General features: G+C 44.4%; 1 protein-coding gene across 8 annotated transcripts in view; it reads left to right on the forward strand.

The window, feature by feature from the left end:
- KDM4B (lysine demethylase 4B) overlaps window positions 1-26,550 on the forward strand; it is a 157,257-nt gene that overhangs the window by 35,942 nt on the left and 94,765 nt on the right. For 7 of the 8 annotated variants that reach the window (XM_050934416.1, XM_050934417.1, XM_050934418.1 and 4 more), the window contains exons 3-5: window positions 1,770-1,945; window positions 2,826-2,940; window positions 8,255-8,448. In XM_050934416.1, coding sequence (XP_050790373.1) covers window positions 1,770-1,945; window positions 2,826-2,940; window positions 8,255-8,448 — 485 coding nt within the window. Of the gene's footprint in view, window positions 1-1,769; window positions 1,946-2,825; window positions 2,941-8,254; window positions 8,449-12,773; window positions 13,090-26,550 lie in introns of those variants that run through there. The other variant, XM_050934423.1, reaches the window with a different exon arrangement.

The raw sequence follows: 26,550 nt of genomic DNA on the forward strand, positions 1-26,550 counted from the left end.
TTGTGCTGCTCAAGGTTTTAGCATGGTTTAGAGCAGGGGTGGGCAAACTACTGCCCGGGGGCTGCATCTGGCCCTTCAGAAGTTTTCAATTCGGCCCTTGAGCTCCAGCTGGGTAGCAGGGTTGGGGGCTTACCCTGCTCTGTGCATACTGGGGCTCTGCGTTGCTCCTTCAAGCAGCTCCCCCCTCCTACGCATAGGGACAGTTGGGGGCACCACACACTGTCCCCACCCCAAGCACCACTCCCGCAGCTCTCCTTGTCCAGGAACAGCGGCCAGTGGGAACTGCAGGGGCGGTGCCTGCGGATGGCGCAATGTGCAGAACTGCTTGGCCACGCCTCTGTGTAGGAGCCATGGGGGGACATGCTGCTCCTTCTGGGAGCTGCTTGAGGTAAGTGGGTCTCAGAGCCTGCACCCCTGACCCCCTCCTGCGCCCTGATCTCCCTCCCACCCTCTGAACCCCTCGGTGCCAGCCTGGAGCACCCTCCTGCACCCCCAACCCCTCATCCCCAGCCCGGAGTCCTCACCGTCTCCTGCACCCCAGCCCTCAATTTCATGAGCATTCATGGCCTGCCCTACGATTTCCACACCCAGATGTGGCCCTTGGGCCAAAAGTTTCGCCCACCCCTGAGCTAGGGTGTCCAATTTTGGTTGGATGTATTCCTGGAGATTTCATCACATGACATCTTGAATTAAAGATTAATCTTTAATTGTTGGAAACTCCAGGACAATCATGGAGAGTTGGCAACCCTATGTGGAAGAGCTCTTATAACCTGTTTTGAAACCGTCTTTCTAACCCAGTCCTGATCTACTGTTCCAGGGAAAGTACTTTAGCATTTCCTCTTGCAAGAATAATGTATAAAAATCATCAGGCTAATTCTGTTCCTGTTTAGTGTAGGGAGAGCTTGAGAGCCCTTTGAAAGCTCAGAAGGGTTTAATAATCTGTAGACTTGAGTGTGACAATCTCAGCAGGGTTTGCCAGCCTTCTTCATGTTACCACTGGTCCTGAAATCATTCCATGAAGCAAATTAAAAATAGAGTAGTACTGCAGGTATCCAATAGAAAAGAAGTTCTGCAGTTATGGGCCTGTTCTAACTCCTAGTGAAGGCAATGGGAGTCTTGAGTTGGATTGGGTCCTATGCTGAGGTGTATTCCACAACATACTGCTAACTGGGGCAATTCCTTTCCATTTTCACCAGGTTTTAGCTCCTATTTTCCATTTTGGGGTAAAATCAGGGCTTGTACAAACTTATAATGGAAAAGAAGCAAACTACTAATTGCTTGTTATAATTGAGTTATACCAAACAATTTCAGTCGTGTTGTGAATCTCCCTATTTTTAATTGTTTTTCCACCATGGAGAGGATAGTGTCACTAGAAATCTCTGAAAGGCTCTGATATCAGTGGGTGTGGGTACTGTCTTGTAATAGGGCTGATAGTGGATTTATTACAGTTTCTTAGGGTGGAGGAGAGGGAAAAAAATGCCACTTTCCAGGAAAGAAGGGTATAAACTGTTTTGATGTACAGTGAAAGTCTAAACTAACTTCAAAAAATATTTCTCACCATTGATCTTCCTCTGGTTCAGCTCCATCAGTGGGAGAGGCTTGTAGTAGACAGGCTGCCTGTGTTTTAACCACTGTCACCTAGGCCTGCTCTAAGCAGAGTTAGATGGACTGCAGCAGTGTGAAATATGCCTACACTAGTGTTTGTCTTAAGAAGTTAAGTGTCTGCATGGCATAGATGTGTCTTTTGTTTTTCTTTCCTCCTCTTTCAGGTGATTCCTCCCAAGGAATGGAAGCCCCGAAAGACTTACGATGATATCGATGACATGGTCATCCCAGCGCCTATCCAGCAGGTGGTGACTGGGCAGTCGGGATTATTCACCCAGTATAATATACAGAAGAAACCCATGACGGTGGGAGAATACCGGCGTCTGGCCAACAGTGAGAAGTATGTAATTGTTATGAGTGACAATCTGGTGTGGTATTGTGAATTGGGAGGGGCAGTTGGAAAGCCTTTCTTCTTTACAAGCTGGGAAGGAATTGCAGCCAAACTTGTTAAATTGGAAACATTCTGGTGGGAATGGCTTGTACTTGTAATGTTTCAGTTTTGTAATTGGAGGAGGCTGTGCTGGAGCATCCTCGTATGTTCTGCTGAACATGTACAGGCACCCTCCCTTGACCCAGCCTGGGCCGAACCTGCCACAGCTGGGGGCTAGGCACCCGACCCAGCCCAGCCCTGAACCTGCCGTGTCTGGGGGACAGGCGTGCCTTTCCGAGCCCTAGCCCAACCCGGACCTGCCGCGGCCAGGGGAGAGGTACCTCTCCTCCCCAGCCCAGGTTCTGCAGCAGGAAGAGAGAGCTGGAGGGTGGGGGGCAACCTCTCTCCCCACTGTAACCCCAGGGAGCCCCACTGCACCCTAAACCCCTCATCCGTGTCCCCAGCCGGAGCCCTCAAGCCCACCCCCCGCACTCCAGCCCTCTGCCCCAGCCCTGAGCTCCCTCCTACATTCCAAACCCCTTGGCCCTACCCCGCCACATTAATTTTGTTATGTGCACCAATATGGAGGTGATGTGTCACACAGCTTCATGTCACACATCGGCTCCGTATTGGTGCGCACAAAAAAATTCATTCCCCACATGGGTGGGAAAAATTTGAGGAAACACTAGTTGCAGCCAATCAGTTACAGTAGGCAGAGCAGAGTGATTAACTAGGTGTTCGGATATAGGTTCCTCTGGGTCTGCTAAGTAGCTCAAAGTGTAAAAGACAGTAACTATACTTGTTGAACATCTAAGTTCCTAAACTCTTAGCTTTTCCTTTTGCTGGTCAGGTACTGTACTCCTCGTCACCAGGATTTTGAAGACCTGGAACGCAAATACTGGAAGAATCTGACATTCGTCTCACCAATTTATGGGGCAGATATCAGTGGCTCACTATATGATGCAGTAAGTGATATGTACATACTTTTCAGCTGCTTGTTAGATAGACCATAACGTTTAGTTCCCACTGAATAAATAGCAATAATACTTCTGCAGTGCCTTGCAATGCACTAGAATTGCTTTGCACTTTACAAACAGTTAATTTAGCTTGGCAACACCTATGCAAGGGCAGGTATTGTCCCCATTTTCTTCATGGGGAAACTATGTGGTCTGATTTTCAGAGTGCTGGGCAGTGGAGTCAGTGGAAGCTGAGAGTGCTTGGCTTCTCTAAGAATCAGACAAAAAGTACCTAATCAGAGATCACACAAAGCCTCTAGCAGAGATGAGACTGGAGATCTGTTCTCCTGATTCATCCGCAACACCGTTAAAGAAAATGGCCACCCAGTTAGAATGGACTGTCCAACCAGATGGACTCTAGGAAAAGCAAGCGCACCTGCCACCTTCCTGTTTTGGGTGGGTTTTTTTTTCCCTTTGGAAAAGCAGCCAAAGAGTGAAATAGATTTCTGCTGAAATGCTGTGGCGATCCGGAAACAACACTTTAGGCCTTATGCTGGTAGTAAAAAATTATCTTCACTATCTGTAAATACAACCTTTTAACGGAAAATAACACTCATTTTTGAGGAGATAAAGTAACGGACTATAAACTGATAATCTCTTTTTTTTAATACATCTAAAATGTTTGGTTAATGTGGACAGTTTTATTTATAGGCAAGTATTTTAGAATCCGAGTACCCTGGCAAGTAAACAGGTACTATATTATATTAAGGATAAAGCTGGATTGGACCAATGAAGGGTCTTTTCTTTCCCTAATATCTGATTTTTACAGACTTTGCCTATTTTTAAACCATCTAAAACTGTAATTCAATCTGCCTTAACAAAGAGTAACTAATTTTTTGTCTTTAAATATGTAAATGCACATTTATATAAAATATTTTAAACTAACTTCTAAACCAGACTCAAATCTACAAAATATTTGTTATTAAATGTGGTAGTGTATTTTTTTTTTTGTACACAGAGTTAGGATTTTCAAAAGAATTCACCCTTGGTCTAACTCTGCTCCTGTTGAAGTCAATGGTGAAATGTTCTTATATAAACCATTTTAGCTTCATGGATGAGTAGGAAATTGATATGGATTTCTAATTCTTTATTTTGGGTATAGTTGTCCTGCACACACCTATCTACACTGAGCTGGGATAAAGAGTGAACACGTTTCACTGGTTAGACTCCAATGTGCAGAGCAGAGCAGATATCCAACTGGAACTACAGGGGTTATTTAGGTAACTGTAATACCTCTTTTCAGAGGAGTGGACACCTTTTTTATTGGTTGCGAGTGTCCTAAGACGACTTTTGTGTGTTCACTAGGGAAAGTGACTAGATCAGGGGTCGGCAACCTATGGCACGTGAGCCAATTTTTAATGGCACACTGGGGCCTGCCGGGACCCCAGTGTGCCATTAAAAATCCTGCCAACGCTGCAAGCTGCAGGGTCTGCGCTCGCGGGCTGGAGAGTCGGGCTGAGCACAGCAAGCCTCTGGCCCCGGCCCCTCCCCCTCCTTCCCCCCCCTTCCCCATGAGCACAGCGCTCTGGAGGCCGGGGATGCGCGCTCCTGCGGGGCAGCGTTTGGCTCTGTGGGAAGGGAAAGACAGTCCCCGCTGATCTGGAGTCCTGCCGCCGCGCGCAGCCCCACCCCGCCCCTCAGAGCAATGCGCGCGTGGCGGCGGGACTCCGGATCAGCGGGGAGCCTCATGGAAAGGGGTCTGGGTCTGGGGGAGGGGGTTGAATAAGGGGTGGGAGCAGTCAAGGGACAGGGAGCAGGGTGGGTTGGATGGGAGGGTGATTAGTGGCGGGGGTTTGTGGAGGGGGCAGTCAGGGAGCAGGGGGGGTTGGATGGGGCATGGGAATCCCAGGGTCTGTTAGGGGGTGGGGGGTGGATAGGGGTCAGGGGACAGGGAGCAAGGAGGGTCCTGGGGAGGCAGTTAGGGTGGGGGGATCTCTGGAGGGGACGGTCAGGGGAGGGAGCAGTGGGGCGTTGTATGGGTCCAGAGTTCTGGGGATCCTGTCAGGGGGTGGGGAGCGGTTAGATAGGCATGGGAGTCCGGGGGGTTCTGTCTGGGTGCAGGGGTGTGGATAAGAGTTGGGGCAATCAGGGGACAGGTAGAGGGTAAGGTCCTAAGGGGGGCAATCAGGGGACCAGGGGCAGGGAGGCTTAGATAGGGGGTGGGGTCCCAGGAGGGGGTAGTCAAGACAAGGAGTGGGTGGGGTTGGGGGTTCTGGAGGGACAGTCATCCAGCCCTCTGCCCTGAGCCCCACACCCTCCCCCAGGCCCCTGCCCTGAGCCCTGTACCATCCAGCCCTCTGTTGACTCCACCCCCCCCGCGTGACCCCAGCCCTGACTCTGGCACCCTCACACATACCCAGCCCCCCTACCCTGACTGTTGCACCCCCCTCATATGTGCCTAGCCCTCTGCCCTGGCTTTTGCATCCCCTGCATCCCGAGCCCCCCCCCACATCACCTGCACCCCGCACATCCCCAGCCCCACCCTGAGCACCAAATGGGAGCTCCTGCACCCGCACTCAAATTCCCACCTGCACCCCTCACACCAAATGGGAGCTGCCCAGGTAAGTGCCCCCACACCCAAACCACCTGCCCCAACCCTGAACCCCCTCCCTCATTCTAGCTCCTGGCCAGACCCTTCATCCCCAGCCCTGTGCTCAGTCCACTCCCACCCTTAGCTCAGGGCAGAGAGAGAGGAAGAGAATGGGCCTGAACCAGGGAGATACCTGCTGTATGTGGGCAGGGCCGGGACCCCAGACCGGCAGCGGGCTGAGGGGGTCCCGCAGCCAGGATCCCGGCTGGCAAAAGCCAGTGGATGGAACCTCTGAGCGGCAGTGGGCTGAGTGGGCCAGCAGCGTAAGATCAACATTTTAATTTAATTTTAAATGAAACTTCTTAAACATTTTGATGATCTTGTTTATTTTACAATATAGCACTAGTTTAGTTATATAATATATAGACTTGTAGAGAGAGACCTTCTAAAAAACATTAAAATGTATTACTGGCACGTGAAACCTTAAATTAGAGTGAATAAATGAAGACTCTGCACAGCACTTCTGAAAGGTTGCCAACCCCTGGACTAGATAGTGGTTATAAAGAACTTCTAAAAATCAGAATAAGGTTCTCTTTGAAGAGGAGAAATATACAATGGTCCCCTCATCCTTCTTTCGTTTTGAGTAGAAAACTGCATCTCTGGAGTGTTGACTGACTGGTTGTAATATTTAGACAGTTAAAATGAGATCACACTGTCAAATGTGTAGTGCTTCTGTATACGCAACAGAGCAAACATTGGGAACAAACATTCTACACTAGAGCTACTTGACTGTATAAAGAAAAATACACCCTCCCCCCCCACTTATCTGATTTGGAATAAATACACGTTATTGAGGCCTTCCACAGCAGTGGTTACTCAAAATGTTTGTTGACTTGACTTAAATACATTAATATTAGTGTCTCTTGCATGCCTGTGGCATTTTCTAGTGATGATAACCTGGATGAAATATATTGTTTTTTTTTTTTTAAAAGAAAGTTTTTCAAAATTGATTTTTGCACCGGTATTTGAACCTTGTAAGTAGGGGTTATTCACTTCAGATAAACAGATAACCTGTAATTGGATTACCAGACATTTAAATGTATGCGCATGCTCTTCGTAACTGGCTTTGTCTTAATATTTATGTTGCTCCCATCACTGAGGTTTTGGAATGCTCAAATATGTAGTTACGTTACACCTATTGTTCCACTTCCTTTTGTGTTTTTATTGGGATCCTTTCTGAGGTGCTGTGCAGGTTGATGTAAAAGTGGAATCAAGGGACACTTACCTTTAATGTGTTCCATGTTTCCATGTATTGAAAAGTGCATTTGAATTGGTGTTTGGCATAACAGTAGAGATACTTTTAATATGGTTGTGAAAAAGGTTTAATTTAACAGTTAGCCATTTAAACCATGTTAAGTTAAATTGCTTTTTAAAAGCAATAGTGTGGATGCAACTTGAATCTCTACTAATCCTATAGGTGCTGCAAGCAAGCTGAAGCAGGTATTTCAAGAACAATTTTGAATACATACGGGGCACTCAGAGGGGGAGGGGGAGGGTACTGCTAGCTTCCTTTTGGAAATTCTGCACTCGGTCAACCTTTCCGCTACCATCTTGTGCTCATCTGTGGTCTTTCCAGTCTCTACGGAGATGGAGAAAACCAACGAACAGGAACTGTTAAACTTTTTTTCTCTCCACTGTTGCTTCTCTTAAAATCTTGAAAATAGCAAAATTCCACATCCCAATTTTGTCTTCATGACATCTTTAGGCCAGCATTTGAGGTGGGCCACTGTAATTTTACTTTGGCTTTGCATGTATTCTCCTTAATTAAGGGCACTTTTGAAAGCACTGAATCTAACAGTCTGTTCAGTGAAGGACTGCTGCTGCTTTAGAGCCATCTACTGGTATAGGCACTATACAGTCCAGTGCACTTGATCAGTGTCCTCAAAGGGGATCCTTCACTTGAAAGTTATTTGAAAAGAGCGTGTAAATTTACTTTACTGTCACTCAATTTTATTTTTCTGATTGAGTCAGTTTTCCAGTGGTGGAGCCCCCACAGAACACACGTGCCTGCTCTGGAGATAATGCAGCTTCTGATTAAACACTATCTTGAAGCCTTACCAAAGAAGTAGCAAAACCTTTCCTTAGTATATGGTGAACATTTATTTAAAAAAACAACAAACAAATATATTGGAAATGATTGGAACTTAAAGGGACTGAATTAGTGCAGACACAGAAGCCTGTCTGGAAAACACAAGACGTTAGAATAAATTTATATCCAAATTTTAGGCTTTAAAGAGAGAAAATTTTGGATGTGAACATAATTCCTTTTAACCTTTTTGTGTATCTTATAGCTTTTGTAATCACTTGGGGGGTGGGGGGGGGGAAGAGGAGATGTAGGGCATAAACTGCACTGCATAAAATATATGGATTTAAAAAAAAAAAAGATTAATCTTTATATAAAAGAGTAGCATCTGACTTCATATTAACCAAGATAAAAATGTTGCAAGATCTATCACTGTCATGTTTCAAAGCATGCATTGATCCCTCTTTGGGCTCAGGAAGTTAGCCCTTATTTCTTTGTTGTGTCGTGTTGTACCTATGACGTACCTGACTTCAGCAAATTTTAGAGACAGAATACTGGAGCAGATCAAGGATTATCAGTCTGTTCTGCTAAAGCAGCTCCTGATACGTTTCTGCTTTGAGTATGCTGAATGGAGCCCTCTTGTCTTGTAGGATGTAGAAGAATGGAATATTGGGAATCTGAACACCCTGTTGGACATGGTGGAGCATGAATGTGGGATTATCATAGAAGGTGTGAACACCCCCTACCTTTATTTTGGCATGTGGAAAACAACATTTGCATGGCATACTGAGGACATGGATCTCTACAGCATCAACTACCTACATTTTGGGGAGCCGAAATCCTGGTAAGTGGGTAGAATGTTGATGAGAGAAATAGTCGTGAACCTTTGTCTCTGCTCGGACACTATCCTAGCCTCATGTTCTGCTTCTATATAAGGTCTTGTGTATCACCCCAATACACAACCTTGATAGGAAGCCAACTGCTAGTAATTGACAGTAAGATGAAAGTGAATATATTTGGTCATAAAGTTGACATCACTGTAAGTTAGTACCCCTTAGACTTTAGATTAGTTATACTGACATAAACAGCTGGCTTCTTCCATTGCACAAAAAACTCCTGAAAACCCAGTCTACACTAGCATTCCTTTGCAGGCTATTTCAATAGAGGTCTACACAGGCTCTCCTTCCCCACTCTTTCTCTCCTACTTGCCATTTGAATACATTATCTTTCCTTCACTTCTCTGTCTTGCTGTCTCACTTTTTGAAGTATAAGTCCTGGCTCTGACATCCTCCTTTAAGGGTGTCCATAAGAGAATAGGGCTCTTGGGGAGGGAAGGGGATAAAAACAGTGAGAGCTGTATTTCAACATTGAGACTTTTTGTAATGAATGCACAGGATTGAAGCTGAGAGACATAAGCAAACAGTGACAGTGAAACATGAGCACTGCCGAAGCACTTCAGTATTAAAACACTGCAGTCCTCACATTTTGCTGTGGGGCAGACGGCATCTGTTATCGTAAGCTTCTGCAGTTCAATATGCCAGATATTCCCAATCTCTGGAGGAAGATGAGGGAATTACTTCTTCCTGGCTGATTCTTGAATCAGCATATTAAGTATTTTTTGGAGGTGCTTATGCATTTCCTGGTTAAAACTAACTTTCTATGAAAATGATCAATAAATAGGGTGAAATGGAGGAGTCAGGGAAGATGGAATTAAATAGCTTATAAAAAGCCTGTATATTTGGTTTCCACAGGCTTCCTTCTGTTTAAAAGTATAACCAGAGAGACTTGGCAACCCAAAAGAGTGATTTGCTGAGGATCTTGATGTGACTAATAAATATTGACATTTGCATGCAAATTCAAGCTTAAATGTCACAGTAAAGCTCTTGTCTCTGTGCCCTGGCACTGGCAGACAAGATCTTTCCGTCTCTCAACAATATGAGTCCCCAGTGATGCCACTTATTTCCAGGCTGATAGAGCCTGCGGGTGTATGAGAGTTGCCAGGAGGAAAGAGCCTGTAATGGCTAAATATGGTGTTCCATTACAATACAGAGGGAATGGGGGGGAGGGGCTGGTCTGTGTCACATTCAGCTGTGGTCTTGGTGCAAATCTTTGAATCACCCAATGGAAGATATTAATCTATTTTTGTGGCTCACCTGGCTTCACGGTTTCTCTTATTCAGGCAGAGGTGAAAGGACCTACAGGAACAGTTATGCACTCTATGATAAACTAGTGTGACTTGAGGAGAAGTGGATCTCTGGGCTCTGAATAAAAAGTGACAAACTTTCATTTTAGATACCATCAAGTTGTCTTTGTCTTTGGAAGCAGCACATCTAAAATCATCTGTATTTGGTCCTTGGTTTCCACTAGGTGGTGCCAGAGGCACATCAGAAATTTTTACTGTCCTTTAACTATGTAGCAGTGAACATGAGGAAAGGTCAAGCGTAAAGTCTTGGTTTTGGTAGTCTAAAGCCACACATCAGCAAATAGATATAAGTTGATGTAAAATGTGTGCTCTGAAATGCTGCATGCAGAACCCGTCTTTAATGTAAACAGGGTTTGCATTTGGGGACGTGGTTTTAATGACACCTGTCACTCCTTTACACCTTTGTGCATAGTCAGCCCCTTCTCCTTTGTTTCTTGAGGTTTTTCATTCTTTACTCCAGAAGAGGAGTGTTGCCTTCAGAAAACAGGAATGAGACCAGTTTATCTCTTGAGAGAAACATAGGCCCAGCACCAAAATAGCAGCTGCTGCTTTGTGTACAAAGATCCTACGCAGTAGCATTTGGATTTTGTGGGTGAAGGTTTAAGAATAAAGGCTGTGGGGGTTCCATTCCATGGTTAGCACGAAAAGCGAAAAACGAGTATAGTCAAAATGACATTGAATTGAATGATGGGCGGAATCGCCCGCACTACAAGTACAGTATTAAAATTGTTGTTTTTCTCTTTTTTGTTTTTGTTTTTGTCGACCGCGTAAAGCTGAAATTCCGCATGTTAAATCCGTGTAAGATTCAACAGACCTGTAGAATCTAGAGAAAATAAGCCATTTTTAAATGGCACTGTAGGTATATGAGGCCTGACTTGGAATGTTGCCCTTCTACCCTGCATTTTTCCAGTTTCACAAATTCTTTGTGGAGTAATATAAGTAACGGGCAGTGATGCTTATCAAAAGGACAACCAGCCCTTCCTGTAATGCTGTTGCGGCTTCCCTCAATACCAGTTCTGCATTAAACAGTGGGATTCCCACAAGTTAGCCCCTGTTTCTGTGGGAGAAGTAGAGCTTGTAGCTAAAGATGGCTGTGTGTGCTGCACAGTTACCTGAAGGACGCAAAACAGAAGAACTGAAAGCTCAACCTGTGTTGTAGAGCCAACAGCTGCCAAAGTGCTTAGAGGGTTTCATCTGCTTTTGTTTCTTTCATCTTGCTCAGGAGTTGGGGGTGGGGGCAGGTGAAGCAAGAGGAGACCTGCAAAAACTGAATCCCAGTTCCTAGTGGAGAAGTAAAGAGGAATCACAGTTGTTGGAGAGAGCAACCACCAGACATTTGTGCATGGGCTGGGGAGGAGAAATGATAAAACCTGCTTTTAAAGGGACTTACGAGATTTGTGTGTGTATTTATTTTTTGTTTTTTGCCCATTAAAATTACAGGAGAGTACTCTGCAACTGGTGGAGAGCTGATTGTGCCACGTTTAGCAAAGGAGAGTGGATAAGATTTTAGAGTAACCCAGCCATTCAGTGTCTGGGCAGGTTTTGTATTGTAAACAATTACATAAAGTAAATATTATGAAAAAGAAGGATGTTGAGGTCAGGCCGTGGGTTGGGCAAAACATTTTTCTGTTGGGCTGAGCTTGTTATATAGATGACAGTCTCTAACACAAAGGTAGATGTGTTTTGACAAGATGCCATTGCTGGTTTGGCAGGACTTCCGCTGTTCCCTTAAGCGCAAGACTAGAGCACATCACTTGCCCAGGTCTCTTCCTCCTTGCTCTTCACCCTGACAGCTCCGATTAATGATTTCTGAAGCTCTTCTGTGAAAGCACATCGATAAGGAGTCTGGAGTCTGCAAACGGCTCTGAGCAGACCTGAGAATTTTCAGGCATGCTAGCCAATTCTCATTTCCCAGCTATGGTTGCCATGCTGCTACAGATCAGTGGGGGGAGCTCCTGAACTTCAGAGCAGAGACTCCTGCACAGCAGGCTGGCCTCAGAAATGTCTGTAATGATGGTTCTGTTTTTCTGGCCGCACCTCTGTGGAAATTTCCCAGCGTTCTTCATCCTTTTTATAGACTCTTCGACCCTGGCAGTGATCATCTTAGAGGCACCTCGGGGAATAGCAGGAATGGAGAGAGTTACAAACTCGACCAGTTTGGCTCTGTGCTCTGCAATAATAGAGGGAGGGCTATTGTTAGGTTGTAAGCTAGAGATATTTCTACACTGAAACTGAATGATCCTTTCTATATTGGTGATCTTCCACCTGCTCGAAGTAGTCCATCAAATAAATAAATATACCCCCCATACACATGTAAATATAAATATTTTTCTTATCCACATCATTTTTTTTAGGTTTCTTTAGTTTAATCCAGAATGATGCTGTCAGGTCTCTAGTGAATAGTCCTGCTTTGCAGTGGAGGGGATCTTGCCCAGCCTAAAAGGCTACTTATCCTCCTCCTGCTGGGAAGGGGGCAGAAATCAGGCTAAATGAGGTTGCCTCCCAGACTCTGGCCCTGCTGGGTTCTGCTGGAATTATCCCTCTCCAAGTTTTACTTTTCAGTGGACTTGGTAAAGGGAAGAAGCCCTTCAACTCTCCTCTGGGAGGGTGAGGAAAGTTTGGACTGTGGAAAGCCACCTCAGGACTCTTTCCAGTGAAGATAAAGTGAATATGATAAGGCTCTCACAAGAGAGGGAGGCATGCAATATAATATGGGAGAGAGATTTTGTGTGGATGAGTCTCAGTGGGTAGTGTGCCCAGAACAAGTCACTGTGGAGTAACCTCTCCATTCCTGTCCTCTGGGGTAGGTCAGCCTCCCACAAAGCATGGATTGTGTATGTTGGTATGGGAGTTACAATTAATGTTTGCATTTCGGAGGATGACGATGACTTCTTAGGACCCTGAGTATAAACTGTTTGTACAGCTGCTTGTTTTGTGTATGTGTGTGTCTCTATTTCATTGCACAGAAGCCCTGGTGCCAACGCCTCCTTGTGTTACTTCACTTTCATAGACTGAGCAGAACAAACTGTGGCAAAATCAGTTCCTCCTCCAGTCTCATTTCCAAGGGAAGCAGATGCGAAATGTTGAGAGTAAAGTGAAGTGCACAGACAGTGGAGGGTCATCCAGTGATAAGAGAGATAGAAGGCGTCAAGAAGGGCAGCTTTCTCTCTGCTTCCAAACTCTCACTAAACAATTGCCGCGGTCCCTCAGCTTCTAGATCAGGGGTAGTCAGTTATTTTTGTCAAGATCTAAATTTCTTGGTCAAGGTATAATCAAGGATAGACTCCAGAGAACATAATAAAACAACAACAATAATGATGATTAAATAAAAAGATTTCAGGGTCCATTCAAAAGTGTGTGGCTGTCCATATTTGACCTGTGGTCCGCCTATTGACTTACACCTCTTCTAGGTCATCACACACATCCTGGGAGAAGAGGTGGGTAACCGTGTCTGTCCTCAGCTGGTGCTGTTCCTGCTTAGAGATCAACCCAAAGGGGGCACTGTGTTTTGCTTGCCTCTTGTCGGAAAAGCTTGATCATACCTCCTTTGATTCTCCAATGTTCAGATTCGTCTGTAGCGTGTTGTGATGACCATGTGGCTGTCTCACACCCAGCAGAGGCCATTCTTTGAGGCATGAGGTAGGAAGGGGGCACCTCGACTCAAACAACGCTTCAGGAAACTTTGAGCTGTTGAGTAATTTCATTTTAAGCTTCACAGTCATGGAGCTGCCAGATTGAGTCTCTTGCTTGCATGTCTCTCCCTAATTATAATATACTGTTCCTCTTACATTAGTAGCTTAATTACAACCTTTTCATAGTCTGTCTTCATTTTCTAAAGTTTGAATTTATTCCAGTTTGCAGCCTGTATTAAACCTCTTGTGGTAGGAGTTTTTGCTGTCTCAATTATACGTATTATGTATAATTACCTTATATACCCATATGTGGAGCTTTAAAATGCAGCAAATTGTCAAATGACGTTAACAGGAGACTTGACTTTATAATGGCAAAAGCAACTAAATTGAATGCCAAGACCAATGCTCTCAGCTCATCACACTCTGCTGAGGGATGTCTTTTGTCTCAGCCTTTCTGAACTCAAAAGTTTGTGTTGAAGCCATGACAATAGTAATGCTACAAGGTGCCATATACTGAGGGTATGTCTGCACTACCCACCGGATCAGTGGGTAGTGATGGATCTGTTGGGGATCGATTTATCACGATTACACTAGACGCAATAAAAATCGATCCCAGATTGCTCTCCCACCAACTCTGGAACTCTACCGCGGCGAGAAATGGAAGCGGAGTCGACAGGGGAGCAGCAGCAGTCGACTCACCACTGTCCTCACGGCCAGGTAAATCAACCTAAGATACGCCGACTTCAGCTACGCTATTCGTGTAGCTGAAGTTGCGTATCTTAGGTCGACTCCTGCCTCAGTGTAGACCTAGCCTGAGTTTATATAAGTTCTCTTGTATCCTATGTTGAAGCTTGGTCACTATATCCATTCAAAGCTGCAGTAGCAGTCATGCAGATTTAAGGTATCTGAATCAGCCCTCGAGGGCATAACGCTGCTTTGTACTGTCTGTTGCCATCTGAAGATTTCCAAGTGCTTTCCAGACATTGCCTCGAAACAGCCTTCTGAAGTAGGTGAGTGTTAATATGTACCCATTTCACAGAGCAAGTTAGTAGCAGAACTGCTGTCATTGGTTCCCTTTATGCAGCTTGTTTAGTCTGCTGAGATACAGTTAGAGCATGAATTCCTAACTTAGAGGGTGCAGTTAATTACAATTGAACAATTTTTAATTGTGTTCTGGGCTTTAAAAAAGCTGGCCATTGAGGTTAAAGCTAATATAGTCTTTAATCTACCCTTGCCCTGAAGTGCACAGCTGAGTTACATTTGAAATATGTCTTTGCCCTAGTATGAAGAATTATTCAGTACCTAAACAAGTCCTTAAATTGTGAATGAGTTTGATACTGTGGATTTAGTTGGTTATGTACATGAGACAGTAAGTCTCATACTGTTAGGTAGCCTCAGATCTGTGGTGTGGAGCCCACTGAGTGTGTAATAAGGGTGTGTCTTAGATGTTTTGAGAGCATCCCTATATATGGATAGTCGCATTATTGGATCTTTTTTTCCCCCCAAACACCAGTGGAGTAATGTTCTATAAAACTTTCTCTCCAAAAACATAGCTTGAGTCAAAGCAATGTGGGAGGAGGCTTCCCTGCATAGGCTAAATCTCTGTCCACAATGGTCAGGAAACCGTATGAGAAACTTGCTTGCCTCAGCCATACTCGTAACTAGCCTGTTTCTGATCCCAGCATTCTTAGGGCCTGAAATGGGGAGGTAAATTTGACAAATGTTTGTTTCCGTGCTCAGATATTGTTTATCTGGAAATGGAATGTATTTGAGAACCCTCCTTCCTTCTCTCTTGACCAATGGCACAGACTGTAGCAGCTGCAAATGGAAAAGATTTGATAGTTTGACTGCAGATTTTGTTTTTCATTATTGTCTCAGGGTGCATTGCAGCTCTCTTGGCCCGAACCCTTGCCCTCCCCGTCCTCCAGGATAGAAGATGTAAATCCCTTGGGAATGATCTTGGATAAAGAAAATGACCTGCCTAATGCTGTTGTGAAGCTCAGCTGTGCCAGCTTCTTTCCTTTCCAGTGCTAAATGCAGAGGCAGGACATTTTATCCTTGCTTGTCCCCATCTCCCCTATGTGGTGTTCTTTACCCCTCACCCACTTTAACACACCCTCACATATGTTGCAATTTGCTTTGAGCTTGGTGCAGTCTCATTTCAGACTGCTGAGTTTAGTGTTTGGTACTGAATTGTCTGGCAACGGGGGAGTTGGGAGGGATATTTGTCCCTCACCCCATTATTGCCTTCTGGTTATTACTCTCCCACAGCGGCAACAGCACAAGGATGTTCAAATGTTTAATCAATCATTTGTGTGATCAAACTTGATTAGTGGGATCCCTTTAACCCCGTACACTCTGGAGAGCATGTGAGTCTCTTAAGGGTAGATTAGCTGGAAATTTGAATGTGCCTGTTAACCTTTAGGAAACTGAGAACACTTTAAATACATTGCACTGAGAGTTTTTTCCTTTGATTCATCTTCATGTAGATATTTCTCTGCTGTGTTTATTTTCTTCACTCTTTGCTTTGAGAGATTTTCACAAGAGAAAATATTTTTTTCTTCCTACTGACACCTTCAGCAGCCTCACATGGGAAGCATATAGGGCTGGCTTGTTTTAGTATTTGTGCACTGCGCCCTTGCATTGTTTGCATGTTCCATTCTGGCAGGAAAGATTTATGGGTTTGGGGAAGTAGGGGGAAGGCCATTCATGCAGCGACAGGAAATTTGTGAGCTGCAGGGAGCCATCCAGCCTCTGTTCCTCCATGTAATCTGTTTTATGGTTCTGCAGTTTTGAATGGAGGGAGGGTAGAATTTATGATGGTGATTGATTTATGGATTAGTCGAAGCACCATTTGCGCTTGGGGTGATTTGCCAAAGCAAGGCTCTTTTCAGTTGGGGGGTGTGTGTGTGTGTGTGTAGCGGGGGCAGAGTAATACATATTCCCTTTATTTCTTTTAATGGGGGATATTAAGAGGCAGAGCAGCTCCCCCTACTCCCTTCAGTAACCCAACTGTGTTTTGGTCAAAGCTGCTCTGGAATGTGGCTTCTGCATTAAGAATCTGTGCGTGCATGTTGATCACTCTGGGATTCATGAAAGGAATGATGTATTGAGATGCAGAGTTGCATCCCCCTGTAATTCAGTGATAGATGGGGGGAATGCAGCAGTGAGTTATTAATACAGGCTTTCAGGCTTCATATACCGCAGTCATTAGTTAATCAATACAAACCAAACCATACTGCTGATATTCAAACAAGCCTTCTTGCAGACTCCCATGCTGCCTGAGCAGACACAGTTTGGCCTGCAGGTGGTGCTATAGTGAAGGACGCAGTGATCACGTGAGGCAGGAGCAGTGCTGCTTTTACACTTTGTTCTTAGGTTCCAGAGAACTGGTGTATTATAGGGAGGCTGAAGCTTGGATGAGTTGAATGGTTTTAATGCCATTAGAGAACCAAACAGTTGCCCATGAGGAATCGTTATTCAGCTACTGAACTGTCGCACTTGTTTCTTTGCCCAGAGCAGGAGTCCACAGTTGAAACAATAAGAAATTCTCTTTAATCAGATAAGTGTTTAAATGATTGTGTTACATTGCTGTGGACGTTTTGTAAACTGATAATTGTCCCAACATGTACTGTGCACCAGAACCCAGGTGGTGCCCCCCATGTGTTCTTGGGGGGGAAAAGCCTTCAGAGAGACTCTCCAGCTAGTAGGAGCAGTCAAAGCAGAGACTGCTGCCCTGCAGGAGAGGATGTAAAAGGGGACCCTGCTGGGCCACCCCTCCCCCAGCATCCCCACATCCCTAGAACTGTGCATGGGAGATCTTCCCACACACTGTGAGCGCAGGTGATGCTTCCCTTCCCCCACAATGTAGTCATAGAATCATAGAATCTCAGGGTTGGAAGGGACCTCAGGAAGTATCTAGTCCAACCCCCTGCTCAAAGCAGGACCAATCCCCAACTAAATCATCCCAGCCAGGGCTTTGTGAAGCCGGGCCTTAAAAACCTCTAAGGAAGGAGATTCCACCACCTCCCTAGGTTACCCATTCCAGTGCTTCACCACTCTGAGTGAAAAAGTTTTTCCTAATATCCAACCTAAACCTCCCCCACTGCAACTTGAGACCATTTCTCCTTGTTCTGTCTTCAGGTACCACTGAGAACAGTCTAGATCCATCCTCTTTGGAACCCCCTTTCAGGTAGTTGAAGGCAGCTATCAAATCCCCGGGGCCGGCGCTTCCATTTAGGCGACCTAGGTGGTCACCTAGGGCGCCAGGATTCGGGAGGGCGGCAGGCTGCTCCGGTGGACCTCCCACAGGCGTGCCTGCGGAGGGTCCGCTGGGCCCGCGGCTCCGGTGGAGCATCCGCAGGCATGCCTGCGGCAGGTCCACCGGAGCTGTGGGACCAGTTTGGGGCAGCGAAATGGCTAGAGCCGGCCCTGCGCCTAGGGCGGCAAAAACCCTGGCGCCGCTCCTGCAAATCCCCCCTCATTCTTCTCTTCTGCAGACTAAACAATCCCAGTTCCCTCAGCCTCTCCTCATAAGTCATGCACTCCAGCCCCCTAATCATTTTTGTTGCCCTCTGCTGGACTCTTTCCAATTTTTCCACATCCTCCTTGTAGTGTGGGGCCCAAAACTGGACACAGTGCTCCAGATGAGGCCTCACCAATGTCAAATAGAGGGGAATGATCAAGTCCCTCAGTCTGCTGGCAATGCCCCTACTTATACAGCCCAAAATGCCGTTAGCCTTCTTGGCAACAAGGGCACACTGTTGACTCATATCCAGCTTCTCGTCCACTGTAATCCCTAGGTCCTTTTCTGCAGAACTGCTTCCTAGCCATTCGGTCCCTAGTCTGTAACAGTGAATGGGCTTCTTCTGTCCGAAGTGCAGGACTCTGCACTTGTCCTTGTTGAACCTCATCAGGTTTCTTTTGTCCCAGTCTTCTAATTTGTCTAGTCTTGAGGAAACAGTGCAGAGAGGAATCAACCAGAGGTTCCAGCTGTTCAGAGCAACTATAGAAGGAGCGAAACCAGGGGCCTGGAACACTGAAAGAATTACTTACAGTTTTGGCTGGGCATCGTCTGCCCCAAGTTGATTGGCTGTTTGATCTAAATCCTCTTCCCTCAGTCGCTTCACCTCAGCTCCATTCCACAGCTGCCCCTCTTACCCTCTGCTCCCTGCTCTGTTCCCCTCATCCCACTTCCCTTCAATGTCCCCTTGCCACTTGCTTTTCTTTTCATTTGGCTGATCATCTTATAACTACCTCCCCTGTTCTCCAAAAATAATGGCGCTAATACGACATTTCCTGTCATCGCGTTGTTCATTTGGCTCGTTATGCCCCTTTCCCCCACCCTGTACCTGTCTTGTCTATTTAAGTTGTAAGATCTTCATGGCGACGACTGTCTACTACTGTGTTTGTACAGTGCCTAGCACAGTGGGGCCCCTCCATTTTTGGTTAGTTCTAAGGCACTACTGTAATAAACATGATTAATAATAATTGATGATTTCATTCCTTTTTCTACAGCAGTGTGTCTAAATGCGTTCCAATTCTGCTGGCTTAGCGTATAATGCATGAACTGCCTTCTCCCCCAGCACGAATAATTCATCACAGCTATATAGTCCCAGTCTGGATTGAGAGAGGCCCATCTTTGATGAGAGAGAAGGCTCTTGCTGAAACTCAATCTTCTGTTTTGCAAGTGTCTGCTCAAAGCTCAAACCTGATCTATGGAAGTCTGACAGGATCACAGATTGGTTTTAATAACTTAGGCTTTTGAACAGTGCACTCTGTCATTGATACAAGATGTGAAGGAAATAGAAGTGTTTTCCTTCTCCATATAACCCTCTCAGCCTCATCTGACTTGAGCCCTGTGGGAGAATGGGCTTGTAGACTCTGGCTTCATGTGGCAATGGCAAATGGGCTGGCTAAGACTGAAAGGACCCACCAATGGCACTGGAGGACTGTTTTCATTCATGCCTTCTTAATATTTGGGCACGAGTCAAGTTTTTCTTTTTACTGCACTTGTGCCATCTCAGATCAATTTCCTCTTCTGAGTAAAGAGTAATTTAAAATAGCAGAATTCCTACAGTGTCTGATATTTATAGTGCTCTACACCAACTAAGTTCTATGTAAGAATCAACTATTTAATCCTCCTCCTGTGTGAGGAAGGTTATTAAAAATGCACTTCACTAGACCTGGGAGGTTGGGAGGCATAAAGGAACCTAGGGAAGCCTCTCATTGACCTGTATGTTATCTGGAATACCTCTTAATTTTACTCTTCAGTGCAGTGGGGGACTGGAGCAGGGATACTGACTTCAGACTGGAAGGTGCTATTGTCATGTGAAAGGATATTTTGTCACAGCAAAACCCGCTACTCTGTAAAGTTCCTGCTAGAATGGGCTGCTTCTCCTCTTCAAATTCATTTAAAAGAGCAACCAAAAAAAAAAAGAAGGGGGGAGAGGCTTCCAGATGAGGCCACCATCACAAATGGACAGATTTGTTTTGTTCTGCTGCAGGCATTTTGTTCTGCTCCATTCCAAGAGCAACAAGGGGGGTGCATGCGTTTTTCAGTGCCCAGTGAAGGGGACAGCTTTTGCAGGCTAGTTGGTAAAGGATAAGAACATCTGTTAACGTATTGCCAGGCACTTAGTGGTCTCCCCCCACAGTGCATGTGCATAATTCTGGCTAACATTAATAAGAGTTACATACGCTCATTAAGGAGGAAATAGGTCTCTTAATCTTTCTAGACTTTCTGCCAATAAACATTGCACTATGTTTCTTTCTATGCTGCACTTCTACTCTGTTCTGCCCCCATGAAATGGCTGTTGGAAGTATAGGATAGTATTGTGGAGGGTTTTGGGGGTATTTTGGTGGGTTTTATAGGCATTTTAAGGTGCCTTACTAGTAAGAAGGCGGCTTCAGTTAGTGCTGATAAGTTGTACGGGTGAATCTGACCTAGTAGTCCTTAAAACTGGGACCCTGTCCAGAAGACAGACAGAATTGGAAATCTGTGAAATGTGAGTGCACTTTTATCTGACACACTGAACTCCTGATAACACAGGTTGAGGTTTTTCATTTTAATCCATAAGAATTTATTAAATTTCCTGTTGTGGAACAATGGATGGAGGCCTCTGTGTTAACTCCTCACTTGGAGAAGTGGTTTAATGCTGTGACTAAAGGGGCCAGCGTAGCCAGGAAGCTGTAGAAAATGTATAGCACAGGCAGCACTCTTTGGCTCTCCCCTCACAGGGACTTCACCCTCAAGTTGTACACCTTGTCCAAATCACTCTGTCGTCTCTGATATCAAGGGCTAGGGGGTGGGATCTTGTGCATGTAGGATAGACAGGATTGTATAGCCAGCCTGACAGTGAAAGAGGAGTTATTTTGGCATTTTCTTTTTTACCCAAGCTGACTTCTGGTAAGGAAATGTCAGCATGTTGCTGTATGAAATGCCCTTTATATTGCCAAGAGTTACCAGGAGCACCAAGGTGGTCTCTCCCTTGTGAGTAATGGAAGGATCTTAATTTCCCTGGCCGGGAAAGTCAGGCTTCTTTTGTGGAGGAACATGTCATTCTCTCCCCCTACCCCCACCCCCACCCCACCCACACACACAGTTGTGACTGCTGGGTGCCGAATACCCACCATTTTTTTTCCCATGGGTGCTCCAGCCCCAGAACATCCACAGAGTCTGTGGCTATGGTTTTCAGCAATGGATACTCTATCTACCTCTTTCCTTCCTAAATAGGCAAAACTTCCTTCTGGATATGATAAGATACAGCTGAAGAGATCATAGAATCATGGAATCTCAGTTTTGGAAGGGACCTCAGGAGGTCATCTGGTCCAACCCCCTGCTCAAAGCAGGACCAATTCCCAACTGCACAGGCTTGCAGAACTTGTGTGTTCTGAGATGGGATTTCCTAATTCTAAATTACAGCACAAGATGGTGCAAACTTTATTGGTGGGTAGTGGACTGAGTCTCCAGTAACCTGTGCCTTGGGGCCAGATTGCTTCCACTATAAAGGCTTATTCAATGGCAACCTGAATCCTGCATCAGAACTACTGTTGGCTCCACCTCCAGATACCTCTCATTATCATGAAATCTGTGAGGTGGTGATTTGGATGGCAAGAAGGTGGAACAAATTCTACTATTAGGCTGATGTCAATTGGAAGTAACTTCTGTGACTATGGATGTAACAAAGCAGATTGTGGCCCATTGTCGTCTTTGCATATATAAAATGCTTTGTAAAATGATGGTACTGTTGAGGTGGAGATGAAAGCTCCTGTTTAATCTAGAGGGCCGGCTTTTGGCAGTGTAGCTGCCTGTCACTGCAACAATAAGGTTCTTCTGTTTGTTAAATGGGGTATAATAAGACAAAGAAGGACTTGATGTAGTTGCAGGCCAGAGAAATCAAATGTACTCTTGCAAACATCTTAAATTTTTCTCGATGCTTTTAGGTCACATCACTTTTTCCACACAGGGCACCTCTCTTGGTTCACTTTTTGCACCTGTTCCTATAGCAAGGCACCCTCTAATCTCCATTCCACTAATTATTATTGTAAATAAAGGAATTCATATGGAATCTTTAGTGTGTTACTTTTGTTTATCCCACTCTTAGACAAGTTTTCCTTTCCGCCTCGTGCTTAAGGCCTCACTCATTTGGACCCCAGCTGAACAGCTGGGGATGGCTGTGAGCAAATACCATGTTAAAGAGGAAAAGGCTTCCTCCTTGTTCTGTGCTCCTTTCTTATGTTCACTGTGAATCATCAGGGAACATCTGATCTGTGTTCATGCTGTGCGCATGTTAATTTCATTGAGGTCTGTGTGTGCAGCTTGCAGAGCAATTTGCAGAGAGCCTAAGGGTGACTGTGCAGCCTGTACTGCAGTCACTTGTCCTGATCTTCCTCCCGTGATGGCTCCCACAAGATTGTATTTGACCACCTGTCTGCAGAGCTTATTTTTCCTTTGCCTTTATAATGTGGGTTTATTTGATGCCTGTGTATCTGTAATCTTGTTCTGTCATTACCTATTTACACTTTATTGTGGTTTTCTGAGCAGATACTCCCTAGTCTGTGTTTATCTTGTGCACTTGTGTGTTTCAATAAATGTCATTATTTGAAATCATTGACACTGCTGGTTAAAGATACTAAATTCCATCATCCATTGTCCCATAAAATGATCCATTAAAGATAAAACTGCAGAGATTAAGGTTCTTTCCTCGGAACAAGGAACTCTCTGATCCGTGTGAGATCTTATCTCCAAAGCAAGTGTGTGTATTCATAATGTAAAAGATTCACAACAGAAGGGGGCAGACAGGGAGGCAGAGGTTTTCCTTTCCAGATGGTGATCCTCTGACGTTAAAAGATGGTTGCTTAAAGCAGATATTGTTCAGTGTCAGACAGTTTCGGATATCAATGAGGAGAAGTAAGTGAATTGGGGCCTGCCTTTGGTGACTGAATTTATTACTTGGGTGGTGAAGGACTGTGAATTAATGGGGAAACCTGGAGCAATTGCAGTGTTTCTAATTCATTCTTAAGTTGGCCTTAACTTGCAGACCAAATGTTGACACTGTTTGGACAACTATTGTAAATATTCTCCTATCCTTCCTAGTAAGGGCAAAAATACTGTTTGTGCTTTGCGAGACCCACTAAGGTTAGTTTTTTTATTTTTATTTTTTATTTTTTTGTTTTAAAATAAAGGTGACCAACAAAGGATTTTAAAAATATTAGGCTTGTGCTCTCCCTCCTCCTAGCTCTCTCCCCCCCACTTTTCATTATGGATAAAGGCCAGAAAAGTGGATTTGTTTATGTTATCTTCTATTTCTTCCCCCACCCTCCCCCATTAGAAACAGGAGTATGACATTTGGTTTTCATGGATGACTGGGGGTGGGAGGGAGGGATATCTGTGAATGTGGTGATATGAATCTTCAACAGACACACCCGTTTCCCAGTATGTTAGGTAGTTGTAGGAGTTAAGAAAAACACAAATTAAAAATCTGGCTAAAAGTTCCTTCCTCTCTCAATTGCTTAAGGATTATCCTCCCACCCCAAGCTGTTAGAAATTCAAGATTTTCTGCTCTGAAAGACACTTTTGACTGAAGAACTAAGAAAACAATACCAGAGTCAATAGTGAAAGCTGAGCAATTGAGAAAATAATGGATTTTTAGTTGTTTAAAACTTCAGATTCCAAGACCAGAACGACTATTGGGATCATCTGCCTTGATCTCCTATATAACACGTGACATCAAATTTTCCTAAAATAATTCTTAGAACAGATCTTTTAGAAAAACATATGATCTTGATTTAAAAATGGTAATAACAGAGACTCCACCGTGACCCTTAGTAATTGTTCCAATGATTAGTTACCCTCACTGTCAAAAATTGACACCTTATTTCCAGCCTGAATTGGTCTAGCTTAACTTCCAGCCCTTGGATCGTGTAATATGTTTCTCCACTAGATTGAAGAGCCTATTATTAAATATCTGTTCCCCATATCTTTACTTATAGACTGTAATCAAGTCACCCCTTAACTTTCTCTTTATTAAGCTAAATAGCTTGAGCTCTCTGAGTCTCACTATTCTAAGACATATGTTTAAATCCTGGAATCATTCTTGTGTCAATTCTCTGAACTCTCTCCAATTTATCAACATTCTTCTTGAATTGTGGGCACCACAACTGGACAGTGTATTCTAAGTGAAGTTGCACCAGTGTCAAATAGAGAGATAAAATGACCTCTCCACTCCTACATGAGATCCTGTTTTAGTGTTTAAAACCAATTTAACGCAACACTTAAACATTTTGGAGAAAGGACATCTTTGTTAAAGGTTCAGAGCTCCTGCCCATTCATTTTAGGTGGTAGAGGATGTGTAGTATGTGACTTCTGTGACCCCTCTCACCAAGGAGCTCTTCAGCAAAAGTAAGGGAAGAAGTGGCTTGACATTCCTCATACTTCTAATGTTAACTCCCCCCCCCCCCCCAAAAAAAAAAAAAAAACCCCACACATACAAAACAAGCAACCCAATAAATATCCCCGAAAACCGTGACAGGCAACCTTTTTCATTATAAGGAAGCAAAAAGCGCACAGGCCTGTTTCCGCCCCTGCCCTGGTTGTCCTTCAGAGTTTGGGAGTGCTGAGAGTGTATACAGGTGGAGTGTCTGGCTTATGGAGAGGAAGATGGTGGGCATGTCTAATATCTCACCACCTTCACTGTTTTATTAGGAGGTGGTCTTGACTAATTTTGAACGCTAATTTGGGTCCGTTTTCCTGGCCTGGAAAAAATAGGACTAACCATATAATTTTGAGTAGGAGGAAATTAGAGACTTGAACCATTTTGGAGGGAGAAGGGATAACTTGTATACCTTAGATGAAGGAGCAATTAATTTATTTTATGTAAATGACTAGACAATGGTTGCAAATTATCCTAGAGTAAAAAGAACAGAAGTACTTGTGGCACCTTAGAGACTAACAAATTAATTTGAGCATAAGCTTTCATGGGCTACAGCCCACTTCATCGGATGCATAGAATGGAACATATAGTAAGGAGATATATATACATACAGAACATGAAAAGGTGGAAGTAGCTATATCAACTCTAAGAGGCTAATTAATTAAGATGAGCTATTATCAGCAGGAGAAAAAAAAACTTTTGTAGTGATAATCAAGATGGCCCATTTTAGACAGTTGACAAGAGGTGTGAGGATACTTAACATGGGGAAATAGATTCAATCTGTGTAATGACTCAGCCATTCCCAGTCTCTATTCAAGCCTAAATTAATGGTATCTAGTTGGCATATTAATTCAAGTTCTGCAGTTTCTCATTGGAGTCTGTTTTTGAAGCTTTTCTGTTGCAAAATTGCCACCTTTAAGTCTGTTACTGAGTGACCAGTGAGGTCCAAAGCGTTCTCCTACTGGTTTTTGAATGTTATGATTCCTAATGTCATATTTGTGTCCATTTATTCTTTTGCATAGAGACTGTCTGATTTGGCCAATGTATCCTTAATGAACAGAAGAAGTTTCTGTTCTTGCTCTGATGCCTTGACATATGTTCTCTTCTATCAGTATAATAAATGCTTCACTTAAAAAAGATACTCAACCTTCAAGCTCTAGCATGAATGTAGATTTGTGGGGGTAGAGAGCAGCTGGGAAACTGGTTTGTAAAGAGCTCAGTAATCTGTAGGGCCCTGCCAAATTCACGGTTGATTTTGGTCAATTTTATGGTCATAGGATTTTAAAAAATGTAAATTTCATGTTTTCAGCTATTTAAATCTGAAATATCACGGTGTTGTAATTGTAAGGGTCCTGACCCAAAAAAGAGTTGGGGGGTAGGGGTCACAAGGTTATTATAGGTGGGGTTGCGGTACTGCTGCCCTTAGTTCTGTGCTGCTACTGGTGACAGCACTGCATTCAGAGCTCGGCAGCTGAAGGCAGAGCTGCCGCCAGCAGCAGCACAGAATTAAGGATGGCATGGTATGGCATTGCCACCCTTACTTCTGCACTGTTGCTGGCGGGGTGCTGCTTTCAGAGCTGGGTACCTGGTCAACAGCTTCCACTTTCCAGCTATCCAGCTCTGACGGCAGTGCAGAAGTAAGGGTGGCAATGCCACCACCTCACCCCGATGAAATAACTTTACGACGCCCCTGCAACTCCCTTTTGGATCAGGACCCCCAATTTGAGAAACGCTGGTCTCCTCCATGAAATCTGTATAGTATAGGGTAAAAGCACACACAAGCCCAGATTTCACTGGACGAGACCAGATTTCACAGGCCATGATGTGTTTTTCATGGCCATGAATTTGGTAGGACCCTACCAGTAGGTGGTGGTGTTTCATTGTGGCTACTACTGTATATAAATGTTCTTGATTGATCAAAGGATTTTCTTAAGGGCATTGTTGTTGCTATCAGGGCTGTAGGCATGAAGGTTAGGGTTCAGATTATGCATTTGTGGACACACTTATGTTTCGTGGAGATTGAAATAATGGCTTTTCCATTCTGCCTGTCACCTGGGAGGGATAGGTTGGCATTTGAATCTGCTAAGGGTCATTATTCTTGGCATGAGTAAATCTGCTTTGAAGACAGATAACTAACCCTCAGCTTGAAGTGTGGTCTTAGGCATTTTAAATGTGGT

The sequence above is a fragment of the Gopherus flavomarginatus genome, chromosome 24 (assembly GCF_025201925.1).
Source record: "Gopherus flavomarginatus isolate rGopFla2 chromosome 24, rGopFla2.mat.asm, whole genome shotgun sequence".
NCBI lineage: Eukaryota > Metazoa > Chordata > Testudines > Testudinidae > Gopherus > Gopherus flavomarginatus.